This window comes from Lampetra fluviatilis, chromosome 6 (genome assembly GCF_964198595.1).
Source record: "Lampetra fluviatilis chromosome 6, kcLamFluv1.1, whole genome shotgun sequence".
Taxonomy (NCBI): domain Eukaryota; kingdom Metazoa; phylum Chordata; class Hyperoartia; order Petromyzontiformes; family Petromyzontidae; genus Lampetra; species Lampetra fluviatilis.
This window is the reverse complement of record NC_136280.1, coordinates 16,188,487-16,212,834: the sequence shown is the minus strand read 5'-3', so window position 1 is coordinate 16,212,834 and position 24,348 is coordinate 16,188,487. Positions and strand designations below refer to the sequence as shown.

The window sequence follows — 24,348 nt, the reverse complement described above, 5'->3', positions numbered from 1 at the left end:
TGAGTGTACTGGCAGTCTATAATGTAGACTGTAGCCTGGTTATTAAGTTTAGTGAGTGTACTGGCAGTCTATAATGTAGACTGTAGCCTGGTTATTAAGCTGGTGAGTGTACTGGCAGTCTGTAATGTAAACTTATTATTGGTTATTTCAGTACTATTTGGAGTTTGCATCTCTCTCCTCTCCCTGTGGCCGCGTGGACTTTCCTCAGGTTTTCCCCTCCACATTTAGAAACGTGCGTTTAGAGTATTTAGCTCCGATACATTTCTATAGGCTGGTATAAATGTCCACATGACAAGCCACTTCGTTGGGCTATCATTTGTGATGTCCAGGTCACTTCTTAAAAATAGCTACAACAACAGAGCTCAAGTGGGCCTTACCCACTGGTACAAATTTGTTCAAACATTTGCTCGGAAAATAAACACCAATGGGCTGTAACCTGGGCAGGAGGGCGCGGGGAGACGCTGAGCGGGCGGTCCAGGTGGCTGTGCGAGTCCGGCCCGATGTGGAGTGAGTAGGCCATCCGCCGCTGGGCCGCGGGGTCCAGCTCGCTGCAGCACCACGGGACACAAGAGAGCGCTCGGTCCCAATGGCAGGGGCCTCCACGAGGGGGACAGTGGTGGTGCTCGTCAATCGGGGGGGGCGGGGGCCCACAGTAGACATTATTTTGGAGGTTGGGGTGGGGTCATTTGAATGTTTCAAACTGCGAGTGAGATGACACAAAGTGTGTAGAGAGGCACGTAGGATGATGATACGACTGAGAGTAGGCGAGTAGAGGTGATGCAGATAAGGGATTGGAAATGGAAGGCGTGGAGATGTGAGAGATACAGACGAGACATAAATGCATGACAGAAGCGATGCAGAGGGCATGAACACGTGGGAATCTGAGATAGATGTATCATGGCGATGGAGTGATAACAAAATGGTGATATAACATGAATATAGACTTCTTCTTGGTTCTTTCGGTAAAGTCACGTAGAAGGGAAGTAATAAAATAATAAAAATAAAACATAATAAAATAATTCTCACGACGTTTCGGCCACAACGCAAGCAGCCGTCCTCAGGTGAAGAAAACAAAATGAATATAGACATACTGTACAGCCACACATGTTTCCCCAACATATCAAGGGCTTCGGAGCTGCGTGGAGCCCTAAGTTATTGCTTAAAAATCTTAACTTGTCATGCGTACGGTCTATTTTAAAGTGAGAGAACAATTCAGATGTGCAAGGAACAAGACCAGTGGGAAGGCAGCAGCCAGGCGGTGGGTCGGCGCTACCAACAATTGCCAAAGTTCTGCGGTCCCCCATTTATTAAGATGTTTTCAGCCAATGAATGAGTGTTTGTGCATGTGGGAGGAAACCGGAGCACTCGAGAGAAACCCGCGCATGTGAGAGGGGTAAAAACACTATCCCTGTATAGATGGAAACAGATGGAGATGAGTCCACTTGCTGTACCACCATCTCCTGGCAAACTAGGGTACCTCCTCGACACCCGCGGGGAGTGGGTTTCACAACACTTGTGCGGCGATCCACCAATCCCCTCTGACTCCACAGCGTTGGACTCGAGGCCACGTGCGTAGCCACCGCCACTTATGCTTAGCGCTACCACTGCTACGTACGTACGTACATTGAGTTTCTTTGTCTTTGTGTATGTATGGAGGTACATTTAACTTTTCCAGTTTACGACGATGCACATTTACGATGATTATACAAGCGCCGCCATGGATCGATTTATGACGCATCTTTCCGACACGACTCCGAACGCATTTGAACAGCGTCGGTCTGGTTTCCGACGTGGCAGTTTTGTTATTCAATGTAGGTATTTAGAACTTATTTCACACCACCGTATGTAGCCAACCGCGCTAATCGAAGGTGCGGGGGAAGGACAGCAAACTAAGCACAAAAATACATTCTAAAGAAATTAGTTTTCAATCCAGATGATTTAAAAGTGCATAGCTCAAGTGGCTTCCTAATATTGGAAGAGCGTTTCAGACGGCCACAAAAGCGCATCTGTAAGCGCTCGATGCGGTGACCGTCTTTGTTCGACGGCCAGCCAAAAAGCCACTACTGCGAGGATGACCGGAGTTCGCGTGATGGTGGTTTATGCCCCTTGATGAGAGGAGCATGAACCACAAGACACCGACGGAACGCAACAACGGAGTAACATTTTAATTGCGGCCATACGACCGGCTCGGCGTGTTGCATTGTGTCGTTGGTGGCAGCCTGACATTGGTGGCAGCAATGCGTGTGTTTGAGCGTCACGTCAAAAGGGCTCCAGTTCGATATCCAACGGTCCGGGATGATACGGGCGGAGTCGCGGTACTGACGGCAGGAGGACGGCGTTGCTCTAGAGTTTCTTTATCGCCGTCATAGTCATCATGATCCATAGGCCGTAAGTCCGTAGGTGTCCACTGCACATTTCGTCATTTGTTTTCACTTTCCTCTGTCTGTGAGTGCCAATGTGCTCAAGTAGTGGCCACATCTTTCTGGCACCAATCTCTTGTGATGTCGTCAGAAAGCTATTTCTCCGTGAGGTCTTCCTCTCTTTCCTGTTTCTTCCATGTTTCCATACAACAACAACACACTTTTAATGTTTCCTTCATCAAAAGAGTGTCATTGTTACGGACCATCCTGAGTGCAACCATCCTTGACTACACAAGTGAGTAAGGTGCCGAGTAAGGAAATAGACAGCCAGGGGAGGTGGTTAAGTGCTTGGAGTGGTAACGCTCGTTGTATAGAGAAGAATCTCGATTATCTGCGCTGTCAGGGAGGACGGCCACGGATAATTAAAAATCGTGGATGACCCAAAAATATCAATTTCCCATGGATCTCTATGCCAAAAATCACTAATACATTATGTTTAGCTGAAGAAAATGCAGTTTGTTAATCATTGCTATTCTTTCGATTGATAACGAATACTAAATATCAACTGATCTATGCGCGTGCTCAGTGATAACACTTTCCAGTTCCAGCGCAGAAAATTCCGCCCACTAAATGCATAGCAGCAGAACCACGCCAATCAACATCAACCAAACTCCGCCCACTGTTGTAACGTTATTGAACTACTGTGCTGTAGTGGCGATCACGTGGATTTGGGATTGACCGGAGCAACATATTTGTTCAGTTTCAGCACGTGACTTGTAATAACCATTTCCAAGAATAACAAAGGAAAAATCCACGCTTTGTTAATTTACGTCAAAATCTCCGGTACCCTGTTAATCCGCAAATCGGATAAACCGCACGCGGATAATCGATAGTCTACTGTATTGGGGCATGGGCAGTGGTGGAACTGGGTCGGAAGGCCCCGGAAGGCCCCGGAACGCCGTTGTGGGGAGTGAAGATTTGAACCCCAAATGCGTTCCAGTAGGAATAAAGGACTCATCATGTATTGTGTGTATTGTGGCGTGTGTATTACTCTATGGCCTGTGTGTGTGCGTGCGCATACTTTAAACATTTATGAAAATTTGTAATTTAATATTTTTTCACAATTTCTAATTATTGTAAAAATTCTTATTCAAATCATTTATTTTGGTCCTCCCTAAATTTCGGCAAACTTAACACATTCCTGCGGAGGGAGCTGGTAGGAACGTTGGGTTGCTCGGTCAATGGCCACGGTCAACGGCGGCGTGGTGTATTCCGCAAATATGGCCGACTGTGAGGGCAGGCACAAGCCGGCGTGAGTAGGTTAAACGTTGAGTTTTATAAGGGCACCACGGGGTGACCAGCCCCTCCCCACCCAGCCCCACCCCTCCCACCCCCCACCCAGCCTCACCCTCCCCACCCAGCCCCTCCCCACCCAGCCTCTCCCCACCCAGCCTCACCCTCCCCACCCAGCCCCTCCCCACCCTCCCCTCCCCTCCCCACCCAGCCCCTCCCTCCCCACCCAGCCCCTCCCTGCACGATGGACACAATAATCCCCTGTGGGCTGGTGTAACCAGGAGGTTCCTACCAGTATAATGTTTCCATACGCGAGTGTGAACTCTCCTGTGTTCTGACTCAACTTCCCTGGGCATGCCTCTGTATCAGCCAGCCAATAGAAGACCCAGACATTGGTTTCATCACTACAGAGTATAGATGCAATAGTCCCTCGGTTAACAGTGACATCGGTTAACGGTTTTCCGGTTAACGTTTCACCTCCCATAGGACCCCCCCCCCCCCTTATGGTTTCGAGTAATGTTAAAATTTAGATTAACGGAACGTTTACATTATGGTGCTAATTTCGGCCCATCCCAGCGCTCTTAAGTGGGGCTGGCCCGTGCAGTCAGCCAATTAGCGACCCCCATTTATAAGCGTTTAGACCTCAACTTGCTTTGTTTACATCGCATTTTCTGTTTTGCATCGTTGACAAACAGCTCTCTTGCAGACTCAGTGATTTTCACTTATTTTTAAACTTACGTGAATTCGAGTAACAGCTATTTCGGTGGATAGTAGTTTTAATGGAACAAATACAAAAACGTTAACCGAGCACTACTATATACTCAATATCTACTCTTTTTTGGTGTTAATTATTAAAAGGCCACGACAAAGGAATGACCTCTAAATGAGCGCTGCGTGGTGCTCATGGTCGGTGACGCGGCCAGAGCAGTCGCCCGCTCGTCCCTCGTCGCAGAGGTTCATGGCTCGAATCCAGCGGCTGCCCTGGTTAATACCACGGCGTCAAATAACCATGAAAACACCGCGCTGCCTCTGCTTCACAGTGGACGTCAGAGATCGCGCGATGCCATTCGCAAGAGTCTGGCATCCAAATTAGAAAATGACACCGCAAATTTTACCCCAACCGGAATGTTGCTCGCAACCCATCAACCTTCTGTGAAGGCTTGGCATGGACCCCTCCTGAAAATTAATTATGGCACTCAGCGAGGCCTTCCTGGGTAAATGAGTGGCACAGTCAAGCACCCCCTCGTTATTCGTGAGGGATACGTTCGGGAGATGCCCGTCAATAGAACATTTTGTAGATAATGATACCAGCCTACAAAAGCCTACCTTTTTAAAACATACCTAAATAAGCTATTAAATACGTGAAAAGCATCTTATCACTTGATCTCACATCATTTGATCTCTTCCCTTTCTCTCATCCCTTTTTCTCTGATCACTTTATCTCTCATCAGTTAATCGTATTACTTTCTCTCTCTATCTCTCTCGATGCAGCAGCCATACAGAGTTCCAGATGCGATTCGCGAATGAGCCCAACGCAGCAGTTGCGCAAACAACGAGGGAACGCTGCGACGTCGACAGGGGGGGGGGGACCTACACGAGGGTCAGGGGCAGAGTTGAGATGCAAGCATGAGGAGTGGGCACCGCCGCACCTGTACGGCTGCTCGCACCTCTACGTCTGCCCGCACCTGTACGGCTTCCCGCACCTGTACGTCCGCCCGCACCTGTACGGCTTCCCGCACCTGTACGTCCGGCCGCACCTGTATGTCTGCCCGCCCCGCTACGTCTGCCCACACCTGTACAGTTGCTCGCAGCTGACCCTGAGGGCGTCCGAGCTGGAGCGGCGCAGGCGGGTCGAGTGTTGCTCCCACACCGACAGAGGGCGGCTACGGACAATGGGGGGGGGGGGGGAGACAGGGTTTAGAGTTTAGATTTATTTGTTAGGCGGATGATGGTCCCGTTCAGCCAGTTTATAGACTATTGTACAAGGGAGAAAGTGGTGTGATGGCCAGATGTGTACAGTATATTAGGTTGGTTGTTTATGGGTTTGAGGGTAGTGGTCGTGTGTATTGTATTGGGTGTGCGGTGCAAGGGTGTAAATGGCAGGGTGTGGAGGTGAGTATGGCGGTGAATGAGCGTGCGAGTGAGCGCGGAGGTGAGCGTGGAGGTGAGCGTTTGAGGATACAAAATAAAACAAAGCGAGCACTTAGGGTGTGCCGGGTATGTAATGTGGCGTGTGTATTGCTCTATGGCCTGTGTGTGTGTATGTATACATTGAACAGGAGAGCAATATCAATGGTGGCGGTGGCACGGTGATGGCGTCACCTGCTGGGTGTGTTCACGGTAGACAAGGGGCTGATCTCTTCGGCGTCCTTTTTAATCGACAACAGCTTCTTGTTCGTCGCTTCCTGCTCTTCCTCTTCATCCTGGTGAACGTCAGCACGAGAGCACGAGAGCGGGCGTCGACCGACGGTCGTCCTGACACAGCTGACACACTCGTGTCGTGCGCGCCCCCTGCTGTTGACTGCTAAATAACGGCTCTGGAGGTAATGAATCTCTGTCCGGGGTGGGCACTCTCGCAGCATTTAGCATCAATAACTGGTAACAGGAACCTAATTATAATGACGTCTGACCGAGCCATTTCACAATTGAATCAAAACAAATTTAAGTATAAACAAAAAAAACGAAACAGATCGGATCGAATTATCAGCCCGGCTGGATTGTGTCCGATGAGCTTAATAAGCTGAAAGGGAGCAACAATGCCCGAGTTACTGTGTCAGCTGTTGTCAGAATTACAAGTAAAACGTAATCATTGTTATTGTATAGACAACATACATATGGGGGCAAGAGCAGGCTGCAGTGCTTTGGAGAAGCTGATAATGAATGCCAACGTAGGATCGTGAATGTCTCCCGTGCTATGCCGAAAACTGTCAATATATACACACTTATATATACACACTTGGCTCTTTGCAGAACTCATGGTGTACTTTTTGGCTCATGGTCTGTTACAGGTTGGCCAACCCTGCTCTAGGCCCCACCCCTTCCTATTCGTGTCCTGCCCCTTCCTCTTTAGACCCCACTCGTCTCTCTCTCTCTCGGGCACAGGCTGGCCTTGTTCAAAGCGTGATTTCTAAAGGCAGTGCTGCTTCCCCCCCCCGCCCCCCTCCGTGAGACGGCGAAATTCTCGGCTAAATCTAAATTGATTATAGAGCGTTAGTGGGTGGCGGAGGGGGCTGTGGAAGGGGGGCGGGGGGCGAGTGTGCGCGCCCACAACAGTCGGTAGTGGTTGGGGGCGGCTTCACGACGACGATTTATTTTATTTTCTACCTACGTGACTTTACCGAAAGAAGCAAAGAGTATGAATTCCTGCAGTCACGAAAGCTTCAAATCAAGATTCAACATTCCTCTTAGAGTAATTTAAAAGAGATGGCTTGACTACTCCATAGAATCCAAGCTAAACAGATTTTTATTTTACCAGGTAAGGCCCACTGAGCTCTACGAGCTATACAGCTCTTTTTCAGAAGCCACCCGGCCACAAATGAGAGCTCAACGAAGTGAATGAACGTCACGTGGAAATTTGCAGTGGCCAAATACTCTCACCGTCTGTGACCGCCAACACGACAATGGCCATTAAGTTACAACGGGTTTTCCGCGCACACGTGCAAGCCTTGGCGGGGGCGCTCACCTTGGTGAGCTCCTGGGCGTTCGCGAGGTTGTCCACGGCAATGGCGAGGAACACGTTGAGCAGGGTGTCTGGCGAGCGACGCTGTCAAGGGGTCACACTCACTGGACAGCAGCTCGTGCCGGCAATGCCCCCAGCGCGGTTCGGTCTGCTGTGTTGCACCGAATGTGCAGTGAGGCTTTAGGATATTGTTAAACTCTGCGTCTTTAGCAACTCCTAACAGATATTCATCCTCTCCAATCCCTCTTCTTGCCAAGCTGATCTCTGCTCCCCAATTGGTTCAAACTTCCTCTTATATGTATCTTCTCGGGATGCAGACTAAAATTAACATTTGATCCCTAATGTAACATCAGTGGGACATTTGCACCACACAGACTGAGGAAACTGGACTGTTAGCAGCAGCAAAGCTCGGAGACACAGTTCCACGCGTGTAAATCAAATGATACGTTCGAGATCATCTTTCATGAACGAACTCAACATGGCGTATCAAAGCAATAGCTCACACCACAGGAGTCTAAATGTCCACTGCAAGAGTCCTTGGCATGAACTGAACCTGAACCGCTGATGCATTCCGAGCGTGCGATGCCCTTTGACATGACGAGGCTCATCGGGGAGCGTGCCCTAAACCCAGACGCACGAGTCCCTGCGCTCTCACACCCCGATTCGCCTTTCGTGCACCCAATTCCTTGGCTCGTGGTGAACCGTGCTTTGATTTGGACGAGAGGATACAGTTCCCAAAGAGGGTGAGGACGATGAAATAGCACGATGCCATCATTCCCTTCTTCACCCCGCCCTGGGACTTGATGCCATCGTACATCACGGCATTCCAGTCCTCCCCGGTTAGAATCTGGACGCACGCACGCTCGGTTATTACACGTGACGGCGTCTGCGTCCGGCATGGCGACGCTCGTGCACCAGGGTTCTGTGACAGAATCCTGTTCGCTCATCCACTGGAATTTGTGAGACAGCTGGTCACGCTTTGTCTCGCCATGCAGCAAAGCGCCAAACCGCTTTACAACCGCTGAACACAAACACATACACTGATATTAGACGAAATGTACAAATAGGATACTGATGCACATCATACCATCTGATTAAATGACGGATGTGCTGAATTTACAGCGAATATACCAATCTTCAACCCTTTTCGCTAATCAAGAGTTGACAGTTTAGGCAAAGAGGTTGCCAGTGTATGTTCATCAGACACGGAGGTGAACATAAGTAAAACTCGCATTGTCGACATGAGTGGTTGTACACCAAACACACTTTGTGTTGAATTAAGTGATTGCGCAATCTCTGAATCCCACAGCAAGTCACGTGCGGACGTCTAATGGTGAAAGGGTCCCATTACAGAAGCACGCATACGGTGACTCAACAGAACGGCGGCATACAAAATCACTGAAAGCCAAAACAAAGCTACGGATTTTTTCCACTAAAATGAGCAATGGTGCTCAACGCCCGTTTACAGCGCTGCTGAGTCAGTGGTGGAAATTTCACGTTCCTACGGCAGGGGTGATTCTGTGCACAGGACAACCAGTGTTGATATCCACACAAAAGTGGAAATTATTGAATTGACCCTGGAGAGATGATGGACTGCGTCAATCCCCAAGCAGGGGTGGAACTCGCAGCCTTGCGATTGCGAGCCGCGCGCTCGCTCTACCGACGAGCCACCTGGGCGGATACAAATCACCACCGAAGCACCGTTTCTCCCCGATGCAAATGCTGAATATAGCCATCGGGAGAAAAACAAAACAAAATCGTCTGCAGGAACATACAGAGAGTACAGCAGCTGACCCTGTGGTGCCGCGGCATGCGGCGCTGTGCCCGTCGGTTAGTCACGTCAAATTAACGCGCGCACTCGCGGAGTCGCGCCGCGTTAACAACGACGCATCGCTCCGACGCATCTCGCCCGTGCCCCGAGCTGCCCCCGTCACATGCTGCACGGATCACCGTCACCACCGCGCGCCATTCTAAGCAGAGACACCCTTTTGGAGAGTGTGACCTCTGCAGAGTTGAACTCGGGACTCTTCTCTGTGTGTTTACCGTTAGGTTTGTTCAAGGAGGAGAACCTCACCGAGTCTCAGGCTTATTATTCAGGATGGTTCTGCAGATCTTTGCAGTCAGGGGTGATGTGGCTGTGTGTAAACCCAAGTGAGTGACTTGCAGGTGATATTTTCGGCTTTCGGATGTTTGACAAATACCAGTTAAATTGTGGGTCCCTTCAGCTGTGGCATGAAACCAGAGAAGCCAGTGGAAAGCCACAAGGGGACGAGGGGAGAGCATTCAAACTTCACCCAGGAACGCGCACAGGAGCCAGAAATCAAATACAGGGCCTCTTTGCTGTGGGGCACGAGTATCACCACTGAGCCACCGTTTCAGCGTAGCTTTTAGTTTTTGTCTCAACTCCGCGTAAAGAGTAAATAGAGCTGACAGAATCTTGAGGATTCAGAGACGTTTAATTGCACTGTTAAATGGCCAAAGCAGTAGGCCATAATGAGACGAGACAGGCGTCAGGATATGCCCTGGAGATATTCACTGCTTGCGAATATAGTTGAGAAAAACAACTCCAAAATTATTTTAAATGACTATACAATCCCTCCCCTTGCTCTGACAACACGATTGCTGTTGAGTTCCTTTGCAGTGCTGGTATTTTTCTAGGCCATGCACTGCAATGACACTCAGAAAGCTGAAACCGGTCCACGGTTTTCCTGATTAAACAAAGGCCGGTGGGAAACACTATTCCAGAAGGCTGACAAGACCGACTCACCACAACATGCAATTTTGGTGGCAAAAACAGGGCCTTATTTTACGATTTATCGTTTTCCACAACTAACCCAGAATGCACAAAACAAAGCTTGTAAACTCTATGGCACTGCTTTCTCATCCAAAAATGAAGACAGAAGCTTGTGTTGAAGACGGAAGCTTGTGTTGCCTCCGAAACGTCTTGATTTAATTTAATTTAATTTTTTACCTACGTGACTTTACCGAAAAGACTAAAGTATGTATGTTGCGAAGGAGGAAGAACAACAAACGAAACAGTGGTGCAATGATGCTACACAGCATAGTGCAGCTGACAAGATGTTCCGTGATCGAATAAAATTCAGTGTCACTAAATCTAACTGCGGGAGTGTGTATACTCCTGAACCTCTGAAACATGAGACCTGACCCACGACCCCCGGTGAAAGAACGGGTGGAATGCCCACGGGCTCCTGTTGACAGGCATTTTAGTTGTGTAAAAAAAAATTAAGTGGTCGAAATTTAATTCCACATTCCTATGCCGGCTACCAGTCTATCACCGGACTACCACATTCGACTTCCCAATCGCTGGTTCTCACTTATTCACTGTGTAGGACCAAACGAGTCAACACTTGACCGGGACTTTAACTTCTGACTGTAAGTCGACAGGGTCGCCTGGTTAATAACAGGGCCTCCACCTTTGTCATGGAACGTGTCTACGAGCCGTCCCTACCAGACACCTTCATCTTTTCATACATTTGTACCAAGTATCAATTCATGCCTGGAATGCCCTCCGAGTTACGTAAACCAAAGGAAATACAAATATAATAATGCCTGAGCTGAAAGACACTCAAAGGCGCACTGGGAAATGTTGTGACCTTCAGCCATGCAGAATGGCTCGAATTCAAATCTGTAAATAACCATCACGGCAGAAAACTCAATGCTGGCCAGAAGACAAATAGTTTTAAAAGTACACGGAGGTGTGCAGCACCGCTGGAGCAATAGGTGTCTTCAGCCTTATCCAGACCATCAGCTCAAAACACCTTAATGTGTGTCCATTGTGTCATTAAACTAATCTAAAATATTGTCTTATTTTACTAGGTAAGGCCCACTGAGCTATGTGGCTCTTTTCAGAAGCGACTTGGCTATCACAAATGATCGGTCAATGAAGTGGCTTATCGTGTGGACATTTATAGCAGCCATGTTTCTGAATGTGGAGGGAAAACCTGTAGAAAAATCCTCGCGACCACGAGGAAAGAGAGACACGCAAACTCCAAATATACAGCAGCAGGCGTCAGGGTCAGCATCGAACCCACGACCTCCTGTACACCAGGCGAGGTAGTTCCCATCTCGCCACAATTAAGACCACCGACCCAAAGAGTTTATTTCCCCGCTGCTGCCTGTGTGGGATGGCCACATTATCTCAACTCTTTGCATTGGTGGTCTCAACAACAAAACGCCACACGTTCAGTTATTCCGAGCTGGTGGTCTGGATAAGGCCGAGGACAGCTTTTGTGCACGGAGCGCTGCACACCTCTGCACGTTGCTGCATCCACGAGAGTCTCAAATTCGTGCAAGCGCAGCCCGTGGCTGCAGCCTTCGGCGAGTTGAGAAGCATGGCAGTGAAGCGGGGCCCCCCTCCCTGGAGCTCTTGGTGCAGTGAGACAGTCTAGGCCCAGTGCCGGATTATCCTCGTAGCAAAAGTAGCTACATATGTTATGGGCCCGCACTTTCAAGGGCCCCGCGCTAAATGCTTTCAAGCTATCAATTCCGGTTCACTGATTCTGCACTTGCTCTATTACGAGAGTACTATACCGCCTTCAACTTGTATGAACGACTGGGTGTTTAGGGTTAGTGAATTGCCATTATCTGGCTGTATAGCAAATGAAAAAATACAATTACTTTACGATGCAAGTTAAAAATTTGTGTTTTAATATTTATGTTTTTATTTATTTAGGGCCCCTTTATAACATATGCTACAGGCCCCGCACTCGCTTCATGTGGCACTGTCTAGGCCACCTGCACGATGGCCCTTGACTGTCTCAGGCTCACGCGGGCGTTCAGAAGGCCCCATCTCGATTCCACACGAAAGAGAACGACGCTGCCTTTTACCGCGTGTGTGCTCGGCAGTCGCTTGTAAAGCAAGCGCAGATTTGCAGGGGTTGGGCTGCGTGAATGAGCATTTGTTCTCCCTCTCAAGCTTTCTCCACGCGACATTAAAAAATTCAACTCGAGGAGATGGCCGCAGAGGCACGTGGTCAACGCTCGAGAGGGGAGACGCTCAATGCCGAGATAATTTTTTTTACAAGAACCTCCCTTTGCTCTTGGACAAATGCATGATAGAGATACACGTGAACGCCTGCAGCTGTGTGAACACCTCTCACCTGGAACACAGTGAGGATGGCTGCTGGGAAAGTATCAAAGTTGGTTGGGGGTGTGCCCTCTTCGAAATTGAACCTGCAGTATACACGCACGCACACACACACACACGTGCGCGTGCACAGACAGCACTGTCACTCTACTACTAAAAAGTAAAACTACTTTTATTTTATTTTACCAGGTAAGGCCCCACTGAGCTACATAGTTCTTTTTCAGAAGCGACCTGGTTATCACAAATGATAGCTCAACCAAGTGGCTTATCATCATCATGCAGAGAAAAACTCTGGCCGCAGAGAAAAACTCACACGACCAGGGGAGAACATGCAAACTCCAAATATACAGCAGCAGGCGTCAGGATCAGAATCAAACCCACGACCTCCTGTATACCAGGCGAGGTCGTTAACATCTCGCCACCATGGCAGGGTGGTGACGCGGCCCAGCGGTAGCGTGCTCGCCCCTCGTTGCAGAAGTTCACGGTTAGAATCCAGCAGCTGCCCTGGTCATTACTGCGGTGTGTAACAACCACGATACTACCACGTGCCGTCTGATTCGTCATTCGCAAGAGCAGACCTTCGTGTGCGGGCAGCAGGGTCCAAATTTGCAAAAAATTGTAAAATGACACTTCCAGTTACTCAATTGGGATTCTATACACACGCAGCAGCAGCAGCAATCGTCGCCAGCTATTGAGAAACGAATACCCCCCCCCCCAGGTCACTCGTGCCAATGAGACTGTTCTGGGCGTCATGGCGTTCTCACCGGCTTTAACTGAAAAACACTTAAAACTCATATTGATGATGAGTCACATTCAGGCCATCCGTACTTGCACCATCACTTGCTCCCACGGCGAATGCGGATTGCAATTAAGCCGCGTTTAAATCGTAAGATACAAGCGTTCTCACAAGCGAACTGTAAAGCGTTACTCTGTTTTATATTATTGTAGTGACTGAATGTCACTGTGTGGTGCCGGGTTTGCGAGACCACGGCGGATAATGTGTTGTCATTATGTGCAGCCCGGTTACTGGGCGTAGTACCGGCCCTAGCGGGGCTTGGGTGAGCGCTGGTTAGCGCAAAGCACCACGTACGGTGTGCGGTGCGGGCTCCCGGTGAGGGAGCGAGAGGGAGCGTCAGCCAGCCAGGGCTACGTTGGGGCATGATACGCTGGTTGACCTGCCGAAACGTGACCGGATGATATTGGAGAGGGGCCACCGGGAGACGGGGGACGCTGGGTGGTCACGTGGTATAGATGAGCTCTCGGGAGCCTTCGGGAAAGAGCTCGAGAGATCTAAAAGGTGGGCGGGGCAAGGGGTGGAGCCAGCCTCAGCCTGGACCGATATAACGGGGGCCCCGTGAGGGGCTCGGGGTTCTCCGGGTTGTTGGTGAAGAAGATCCAGTCGGGTTGAAGAAGCCTCTAGCCACGCGGTCCGGGACCCAGCTCGTGGTCCGGACCGGGATAGCGACCCGTGTCTAGTTCTGCCGTAGCGTGGTTAGATGGGCGTTCAACACCCGAGTGTAGGTCACGTGATGTTGTGTGTTGAGTTGATGTAATAAATAGTGTTGCTCCCAAGACAACGTCTGCCACTCAGTTGGACTCACTACATTATCATCTTCACGATGGAAATTCGTTGCAATTACAAGAATGCCAAGAGTGAGGAGCAAACCAGATGATCAAGACCCGTTTTCACAGTCTCGGCAATTGTAATATTATTACAATGACCCGGGTTCGATTCCCGTTCACGGCCAAGACGATTATCTGAACTGGTCCTGGGCTTCCCGTAGGTCGACTCAACCTCAAATAAGTACCTGGTCTGGCATGTAACATCACGACTCGGGAGACAAAAACAGTTGGCCATGGTGCTGGCCACCCACCCCCTTGTGTACTGTGCCGGCCTTCATAGGTGTTATACGCTAGCAGCACCTTGCCCCAACAGTCTTTTAAGGCTACACGGGGAGATCTTTGTCTTTGTTCATGCGTGCACCGCTTACTGTCCGCCAAAGAGCTGCATGCCGAGCAGGGCAAAGACGACGATGAAGAGGAAGAGGAGAAAGAGGAGAGAGATGATCGACTTCATGGAGTTGAGCAGGGACACGACGAGGTTCCGCAGCGATGCCCAGTACCTGCACAGTGCACGAGCAGCAGTAGCGGCGGCAGCAGCGGCGGCAGCAGTAGCAATAGTGGCAGCAGCGACAGCAGTAATGTCAGCGGCAGCAGCGGTGGCAACAGCAGCGGCAGCAGCAGCAATAGTGGCAGCAGCAGCGACAGCAGTAATGTCAGCGGCAGCAGCGGTGGCAACAGCAGTGGCAGCAGCAGCAATAGTGGCAGCAGCAGCGACAGCAGTAATGTCAGCGGCAGCAGCGGTGGCAACAGCAGTGGCAGCAGCAGCAATAGTGGCAGCAGCAGCGATAACAGCAGTGGCGGCAGCGGCAGCAGCAGCGGCAGCAGTGGCGGCAGCGGCAACAGCACCACAAGGGTGCGGGAGTCACTTGACATCATGAACCAACGACACTAACCAGAGCAGCCAAGTACGGTCAAACGACTCCCGTTTATTGACAGGGGTGTGACGAGGCCTTCATCCAGGAGTGGATTAACAAAGGGCGATACGGTATTTCTGATTGTTCGTTCCACATCTGTGTGTAGGTGTTTCGCTACGCGATGTGACGGGCCCACGCATTGCCTCACTAAAAAAAGAGAAGGATGTTAAACATTTCATGGACGGACAAGAGATGAGTAACTTAATGGCTAACATGAATGTATTGCGAACAGCAGCAAGAAATTAAATCAAATCAATGAGAGTGATTAGAGAGAGCCAGGGTTACATTTCTTGGACATGGAATGAAACCGAATACTGCTTTGGCTGGGGAAATAAAAGGTACAAGAAGCCAGGAAAGAGGGTGAATTGAGTACGCAAGTAATTATTATAATTTGATGACACTCGCTGGGGGGTATCCAATGCAATGTTCTTGAGCAAATATCGTAGGCAGAGATGTACAGAAGAAGGCCATCATCACCAACGTTTTTGACAAAACACGTGGCTCGCAGGGAGAGAGATATGTTGAAATCAGTGTTCATATTTTCTACCGTAACCTCGTGTGACCCATGCCCTCTGTGCCTTGATTTTTCCCAGCACAGGGGTGGTCATCAACAAATGATGAAGTAAAAGTTATGGTGGCCCTCCTCAGAACCGGCCCTAGACCTTTGGGGGCCCTAAGCAAAATTTGGTTGGAGGCCCCTTTGATGTATTATTTTTTTCACCCACTCGCTAGCAGTGACTCTAGGGGGCCCTCTGCTGGCCACGGGGCCCTTTGCAATTGCAAGGGTCGCTTAGTGGCTGGGCCGGCTCTGGCCCTCCTGCGTTTCTTCCCTTGGTTCCACTGCGTGATCCTGTTTTTCGTCAGCTGTGACTCAACTCGCTCTCGCTCGACTTTCTGAGGGAGTGGCCCTCATCAATACAGGCCTCCCCCTCTTCAGGATCCCAAGGGAATATACCTTGCATCTTATCCAGTGGCCACGTGACTCTGGCAATTGAGTCACGTGCCTGCCTAACGTACCGCCCATCTATCCTAAGCTAATCGTGACCCGGCAACATTCTCAAAGTTTAACACCCCCTAATTACACCCTCTCTAACACTGTAGTGCGAATATATGCACCATTAATGAGTAACACAATCAAACCGGTTAGATTTAGTAATTTTTTGTAACATACTCTTGGTTTCAGCGTAACCTTGTGCAGTGCTTCTGGATCACGTCACGGCAGAGCCCGATACGAAATTAAGTTGAATTGAATTAATGGCACAACGGTGAATTCATCTGGGCTTGTCACTGAACGATTGGATGTGTCCGGCGCTTGGAATTTACCGTCGCCACAACTCAAGCTTCCCCTATCGGCCGGAGCCCGCGGCTGTTTTGTGGCTGTGGGAGCGCCTCAAGCCAAACTTCCTGTTATATGTGTGTGAGGAAGGGAAAAAAACACCCAAACTGACATTCGGATGCCCTTCCAACAAACGCTCTCTGTGGTTTTTATTTAATCTTCTCCTCTGCTTACTACGATGTGGGTAAAAATAAATTGTGAAGTGTCACGCTTGGGCCCGAGAGGAATGGACAAACACTAAAACACCCTGAACTGTCCTGTAAGGGCAACGTCATCCCCCAGGTCACATGCAGGCACTTTGTGGACGTGGCAACTTCAAGCGACCGGAAGTTTGAGTTGCGAATCATTTCGCAAATCTTCGTCCTGGGACCTTTTTTGCCAGTATCAAAGTATAAAAAGAAGAACAGGTTTTACCCTCTCTGGCAATAAAACCGGAGGTGTTAAGATGTTCAAACACCAAATAGATTCCTTTTGCAAGGCATCAAATCTGCATTAAGCACACGTACTTGTGGTGAACATGCAAACAAACATGCTCTGATAAAGAATATATACATTGTCTTGGAAACTGATTGGCCTACACCAGAGACAGCCTTCTTTTTGGCCTTGTCTCACAAGTGTTAGACCAGAGGACGCCAAAAGGCGAACAACACAAAGACGATGCAAGTATCACACATTAATAGCTCCGGGTGAGCAACGATATAAGTCTCTGGTGTAGACCAATCCGTTTCAAAGACGATGCAAATATTTCAGAGGATGTTTGTTTACATGTTTTGCCACGAGTACGTGTGGTTAATACAGACTTGATGTCTTGCAAAAGATACACAAATATGTGTGTGTGGTGTTTGAACATCTTAACATCTCCTGTTTAATTACCTGAAAGGGTAAAACCAATTCTTACCAAACACCTTGCAATGTCCTGTAGGCGCAATGTCATCCCCCAGGTCATGTGCAGGCGACCGGATGTTTCAGTTGCGAACCATTTCACAAAGTCTTCGTCCTGGGACCTTTTGTTGCGAGTGAGCAGACCAGACTCTGGTGAGACTAGGCCATAAAGGAGGCCCATCTCTGGTGTAGGCCAATCAGTTTCGAAGACAATGCCATACATTATGAGAGCATATTTGTTTGCATGTTCAACACAAGTATGTGTGGTAAATGCAAATTTGATTCCTTACAAAATGTATTGATCTGGTGTTTGAACATCTTTAAGATCTGTTTTATTGCCAGAAAGGGTAAAACCTATTCTTATGTTTCATAAGTCTTCGTCCGTTTCAAAATCGCCCTGCTCCGACATTCATGTCGCGATGCTCTTCATAGTGACGAGGCTTCTGGAAACCGTTGAATGGTTCTGTTCCCTGCTTTCACCTTCCAGATGTGCAGTGCGTCACGGCGTGCCGGGCGGTACTGGTTGTTGACACGGTGGCGAGATGCTAACTACCTCGCCTGGTCTACAAGAGGTTGTGGGCTCGATCCCGACCCCTGACGCCTGTATATTTGGAGTTTACGTGTTCTCCCCGTGGTCGCGTGGATGTCTCTCCTGGTCCTCCGGTTTTTCCGTCAACATTTAGAATCAACATGCGTTAAGAGTATTTGGCTGGTGCAGATTTCCACACGATAAGCCACTTCGTATAATTTGTGGCCAGATTGCTTCTGAAAAAGAGCTATATGGCTCAGTGGGCCTTACCAAGTAAATTAGAAATAGTAATAGAACACTGACATACGTATGTATTTATTTAATTTCTTAGATTTGCCCCGTGTATCTGGCGCCCTGTGAAAATCACGCGTAAAAGCGATCACGAAAATAAAACCTTCCATATCCGGCTCGATGCTCACACCCCAGCACCGCTTTTTGGCTGGATTCCCTCCTCCCCGTTCGGATAATCCCCAGACCGTAACCAATGGAGGAGGGTTGAGAGGAAGATTCTCCTCTGGGAACTGTGGTGCTAGGATTATGACCTTTCTGCTTCGACACAATTATTCGCGTTTAGTCAATCAATCAAACGTCATTTAGTAGAGCGTCCCTTCGCGATAAAATTGTGACAGAGCGCTTCACGGATGGGCGCATTAGAAGTAACAACATAAATAACCAGACAATTCACCTCCTTCCCATATCTGTCCTGACGCGTAACAAATTTAAGCATTGGTCACACGTCCCCATTGGCCATGCGGCGTTCCGGGAGCGGATCCCTTTTTTTAGCAACGTTGGGTGTTTTGTGAAAGCAAACTCTCGATGTTCGGTGTCTCATCAGCAGATTGAGGCCCCCGCTTGAACCACTGATGGTGAACTCAAAGACGTTTATGGCCAAGGACCCCTCTCTGTTCGATGAGGGCCCGAGTTCGACGCACAATTAGACAACACGTTCCATGGAATAATCATAATGACGATGATGAGCTTCGTGTTCTATCGAGGTCAGTTGTGTGGACGATTATCCACCAGGGCCAAGCATCTGCTCTGTTCTTGAACCATGTGGTCCCCAATCAGGAACTGCCAGTGCTGTTCCTCTCGGCCTGTCACTCATGAGCAGCGACGCCCTGCTGCGACCGTGCGTGTCTGCTCGTGTTCGTGCGTGGGATAGGGGAGCACGGCCGGCACGCAAAGAAGGCGACGACGACGACGACGGCGCCACAAACAAGCGAGCGCAGGGCTGTGGAGTGCAAACGGCCGAGTGCAGCGGGGTGTGAGGTACGCACTTGGTGACCTTGAATATGCGCAGGAGACGCAGGGCGCGCAGCACGCTGATCCCGAACGCCGATCCCGGGCGCAACCACGACACCGCCATCTCCACCATGCTCCCCACAATCACCTGGGCACAGGCAGCATCCCCCCCGTGTAGCCTTTAATAGACTGTCGGGGCAAAGTGCCGTTCGCGAGCAACACTCACGACGGCCGGCACGGCACACGAGGGGGTGGTTGGCCAGCACCATGCCCAGACGGCTGTGCCTCTCCAAATGCTGATGTTTACACACAGTGCCAGGTACTCAATTCAATCTGAGTGGACTTAGGTGAGGCTGACGACAAGTTGAAATATTCGTCACCGATGTTGGCCGTGAGCGGGAATCGAACTCGGGTCGCACAGTGCGCTAACCACTACACTACCGCTCCCGACCCGGGTGCGCACACACACACAGCACACACACACACAGCACATACACACACAGCACATATACACAGCACACACACAGCCACTTTCACCATGATCCCCACAATCGCCTGGGGGGACACAGCATCCCAATGCGCACAGCGACCGTCACGGGAAATGGCCATTCGCAGGCAATTATGAAGGCCCGTGAGCTTTGGAAATTCAGCAGCAGCAGCAGTTATTCATTCACCTGAAGTTGCCGCGTGTAGCTTTCACGATTGATGTCAGTTTTTTACGTTGCAATTCACGGCGCCATATGGACGTATTGGCGGTACACCAGTGCAGCATAAAAAATACACCGGTCCTCATTAAATGGTCCAATGATGTCGCTGTTGCCACTTGAGTGAGCTGCAGACTCTCTTATCAGAATTTGCACTTAGGATTCAGCAGCTGCTTTCCCATTCGAACGTGCGGTGGTGACACCGTGAGTCGTAATCTTTTGATGGCACCGTCCGCCAAGAAATTAATCCGGAAACGAATCGAGGAACGGCCCGACCAAGTCTCTAGGGGACAGGAGGAGTCATATTTTAGCTTCTGGAGCATGCAGCCAGCCAATCGTCATCAGGCTGAGTGCTGCTATACGGCAACAGACTGTGAAGCTTCGTGTTCAGCCGCTCGTTTAAACATTCCTCTCCGCACCGCTTCGGCATCACGAGAATTCTGATGTTGACGCACCACCGCCACCCCACAAGATGTTCTGACCGGGGTTGCGAATCGCAGGAAAATAAATTATTAACGCTGAAAATGTGCAATTTTTTTTCCAATACCGCACACCACCGGTGTACCGCCAACACGTTCACACGCAAGAAGAAGAATTTAATCTGGCATGACGCACAACGGCGTGGCGAGTCCACATTGGCCTGGATATAACGTAACCCACAGGACAGCAGAGGCGAAGCGGGGCTCTGCGTTTGAAATCTGGCAAAGGTGACATTGCAATAAAGGCAACGGGTCGCAAAGCACAACAGGCAGACGATCAGCGCAGCTGCTACTGCATGGAGCGACAATGCCAGGCAGCTCCCACGCCGTACTGTGCAGTTGATGATGTATGTGTGTATGTCTTTGTGTATGTATGTATGGGTGACGTTACCGTCACTCAGTGGCGAATGGCGGGTATTGGTATGTGTGGGGAGCAGTTGTGCAGCGGTAAGCGCGCTGCACTCTGAACCAGGCGACCCGACTTCGATTCCCGCTCACGGCCAACACCAGTGACGATTATCTGAACCGGTACCTGGGCCATCCCCTAGGTCGACTCAGCCTCAAATGGATACCTGGTGCGATGTGCAAACATCGCCGCTAGGGAGACAAAGGGTGTGGTGTTGGTTACCCACGCCCTCGTGTGCCATGCCGGCCTTCATAGGTGCTCGCTAACAGCACTTCCCGAAAAAGTCTGTTAAGGCCACATGAGAGATCTTTGTCTTTTTTTGTATGTATGTTGAACTTCTTTCGCGCCGTACGTAGCCTAAACTGCGGTCATCGAAAATGCCTTTGTCTCCAAATTCGCAAATGACTCAATTGGGGTTACAAATAACAATCATCGCCCCCCCCTCCTCCTGGCAGACTAACACCCCAGGTCACTCTTACAAATGATACTATCCTGGTCTTGAGTTCTCCCCTGGTTGTGCGAGATATACTTGAGCTTGAAGCTCCCCAGTGCTGATGTTTTCACACCGCACGAGTTTAAGATGCATGTTGAACTTCTTTCACACCGTACATAGCCAACCGTGCTAATCGGAGCTGCGGGAAGATCGAGTCAACCGCGGGGAGGGTTCGAACTCGAGTAGCCGGGTTTAGAGCGTAGTGCGCGAACCACCAGTCCACAGCTCCCCACGCACTTTGCACACACACACACACGCGCGCGCGCGCACACACGTACGTGCCCACACACATGCGCGCACACACACACACGCAAGCACACGCGCGCGTGCACGCAGAGACCTCGTGCTCCGACTCACTCCAAAGTCGAAGCAGTTGAAGGCCGAGTGGAAGTAAGGGCGGGGGCCCAGCCCATAGATCTTGAGCATCACCTCCAGGAGGAAGAGCGCCAGGAACACAAACTCCGCGTAGTCTGTACAGAGGGACGCGCGAGAGAACGGCACGACGGCGGCCGCGTGAAAGGGGCGCCTCCCGAGGTACGGCGGGCAGCACCGCGCGTGGCCGAGCGCCCCCAAGGCCACGCCGATGGCTGTTGAGATGACAAGTGCTCATGTGCAGGGCTGGGACTGACGACGTTGCCGGGGGAGCACAAGGTGCACGGACACAGCACTTTGGTCACTCAACGTCAAGGCGAATTCCTGCTCAAATGAGCATTGAGGCGGTGCTCGTGTGTGAACTTCTTTTGCACCGTACGTAGGTATATGTGCGAATGGGATTTTTTTTCTCTTGTTTAATGTCTCTGAGCCAGTGCTGGAAATACATCGTTGCCACAGGTGTGACGAGTCTATTTATTGGACAAAGTGGAGACGCTCTTCCTTCCAATATGAGGAAGCCACTGGAGCTATGCACTTTTAAATCATCTAAATTGAAAATCCATTTCTTTAGGACTGCTTTTTGTGGGTGGTTTTGTTGTCCTTCCCCTGCACCTCCGATTAGCATGGTTGGCTACATATGGTGTGAAAGAAGTTCAGCAAACATACATACAAAGTGGTACTCGTTTTAATGTCCACCCCCAACCAAGATCCGTACTCACATCCTTGTGACGGCGAGTCACTCGCTCTCCTGCTAACCACTCGGTTGATTGACATGCGATGCATGTTCACTCACACACAATGACTGAATTCTGGCCAATGCATCATCCACCCTGGGGCACTATGAGTTGTAAGTGGCGCGTTGTGAACAGGAGGGTAACTTCATTAACAAACCTCTCGAAATGTCAACCCCTACAAACGGATTTAGTCGCAGCAATAAGTGGATGTTGACATCTTCGTAATTATATTTAACATCCAGACTGGGGGCTCGACTGGGACAAGAGGCGACACTGACAGAGAAGATCCGAGAGGGACGATTCCTGCCGTGCGGACACAGCGTGTAGAAGACAATACCAGGCGTCACGCGCACGCACGCACGCACGCAGAATGAGTAATAACTATTTTTAGTTTACCAGGTAACGGTCCCACTGAACTACGTAGCTCTATTTCAGAAGTGACCTGGCCACAAATGATAGCTCGACAAAGTGGCTTATCACGTGGACATTTATAGCGGCCAAATACTCTCAATGCGTGATGTCGATTCTAAATGTGGAGGTAAAAACCAGAGGACCCGGAGGAGAACATGCAAACTCACGATATACAGCAAGCATGAGGGTCAGGATCAAACCCACAACCTCCTGTATACCAGGCGAGGTAGTTAACATCTCGCCACCGTGCAGCACACCGAGCAGCGGCACATCAGCCTCTTAAACGCAGTCACCCCTCCTCATGTCAGTAATCCCATTTTCACGTGATTGTCAACGTCATCAGCACAATCGTTGTCACCATCACGTTACATCTCTGTAACTCAGTGGCAACGTGATGACACTTTAATCGCTGTACACTCAGGTGGCCTCGTGTGACAGGTACATGTTTTTGGACAGTTCACACCTATGATTCGATATTACATGTCAAAAAGCATGCGAGCAAATTTAATTGACGTCTCTAGACAATGACAAAGAAGCCCCGTATAGACTACTCAGGCTGTTGGGGGCAAGTGCTGTTAGCGAGCACCTATGAAGGCCGGCACGGCACACGAAGGGGCGGGTGGCCAGCAACCACGCCCGGTCGCCTTTGTCTCCCCAGTGGCGATGTTTACACAGAGCACCATATACTCATTTGAGGCTGAGTCGACCTAGGGGAGGCCCGGGCCGGTTCAGATAATCGTCACTGGTGTTGGCCGTGAGCGGGAATCGAACTCGGGCATCCAGGTTCGTAGCTCAGCGCGCGAACCGCTACACTACCGCTCCCCATTTGTGTCAGGTCCGAATAAAACTTCAACTCTTAGGTCGGCTGATTGCAGCTGCATTCTTTGAAGAATAAAGCAATTCACTTGAACGGACAAGATCTGTTGTGCAGTAGCAAACCATTGCCCTGTGGTTATTTTCTACAGGCCAGGGTTGTGCAATCCCTCGGATGGAGGAGGATTTCTCTACCTTTGAAGACTTTGTAGCGTCATCAATTCCACACGGTGGTGGAGGGTGTCAGAGGAAACAAAATGTGGTGCAATTTGCGATGTCACAAGACATCACGATGGGTGGGGGCTGTGTTAATCTGCGTGTCACACATCATCTTATTTTTTAAATAAACAATTTCCTTTATATATGCTTTGAAGTTATATTCCTACAGATGAATAATATCCACAATGGAGGTTTTTAGGGTAGATCGCGTAAATATAAACCCGCCACCACCCGACACAGCCAATTAGTAACGTTTGTCACTTAAACAAAACATGCCAATTCATTACCAGAACAGCACACCATTGTGTTGGTGCGTATAATGTTATCCTGACATTATTTTAGTAACTAATATGTGCATGTGTGTGTGTGCGCGTGCATTTGTTTATCTGTGTGCGTATGTTTGTCAGTCAACCCATGGCACCTGGGTCTGTCCCGTGATGTGGCAGCGAGCCTTCGAAAACTTCAGGTGGCACCTAGCTGGGCACAAGCGCCACGGCAGTTGTTGTTGTTGTTGTGTGTGTTTGTTACGTGTCAGTTGACCACCCTGGACACCTGATCCATGTCAACTTATTATAATAATATTTAATGTAGTTATTCATATGCTTAAATAGACGAGCCTGTACCAGGCCCCATTGCAGCTCCTCTCAGATGGGAGGGAGAGCTGTTGTGTGTAATGTACGTTGAACTTCTTTCGCACCGTACGGAGCCAACCGTGCTAATCGAAGATGCGGGGGAAGGACAACAAACTAAAC

At 49.7% G+C, this 24,348-nt stretch overlaps 1 protein-coding gene across 4 annotated transcripts in view; it reads right to left on the bottom strand.

Moving 5' to 3' along the window:
* The window catches only part of LOC144933209 (voltage-dependent N-type calcium channel subunit alpha-1B-like), a 233,958-nt gene that overhangs the window by 179,851 nt on the left and 29,759 nt on the right, over nucleotides 1-24,348 (bottom strand). For all 4 annotated transcript variants that reach the window (XR_013636995.1, XM_078857855.1, XM_078857856.1 and 1 more), the window contains exons 11-19: nucleotides 21,405-21,517; nucleotides 19,001-19,113; nucleotides 14,431-14,562; nucleotides 12,453-12,525; nucleotides 8,062-8,179; nucleotides 7,336-7,403; nucleotides 5,976-6,076; nucleotides 5,447-5,536; nucleotides 437-548 (exon numbers count right to left, since the gene is read on the bottom strand). Coding sequence is in view for 3 of the 4 variants with exons in the window: in XM_078857855.1 (XP_078713981.1) it covers nucleotides 437-548; nucleotides 5,447-5,536; nucleotides 5,976-6,076; nucleotides 7,336-7,403; nucleotides 8,062-8,179; nucleotides 12,453-12,525; nucleotides 14,431-14,562; nucleotides 19,001-19,113; nucleotides 21,405-21,517 (920 nt within the window). In the remaining variant the exon portion in view is untranslated. The remainder of the gene's footprint in view (nucleotides 1-436; nucleotides 549-5,446; nucleotides 5,537-5,975; nucleotides 6,077-7,335; nucleotides 7,404-8,061; nucleotides 8,180-12,452; nucleotides 12,526-14,430; nucleotides 14,563-19,000; nucleotides 19,114-21,404; nucleotides 21,518-24,348) is intronic.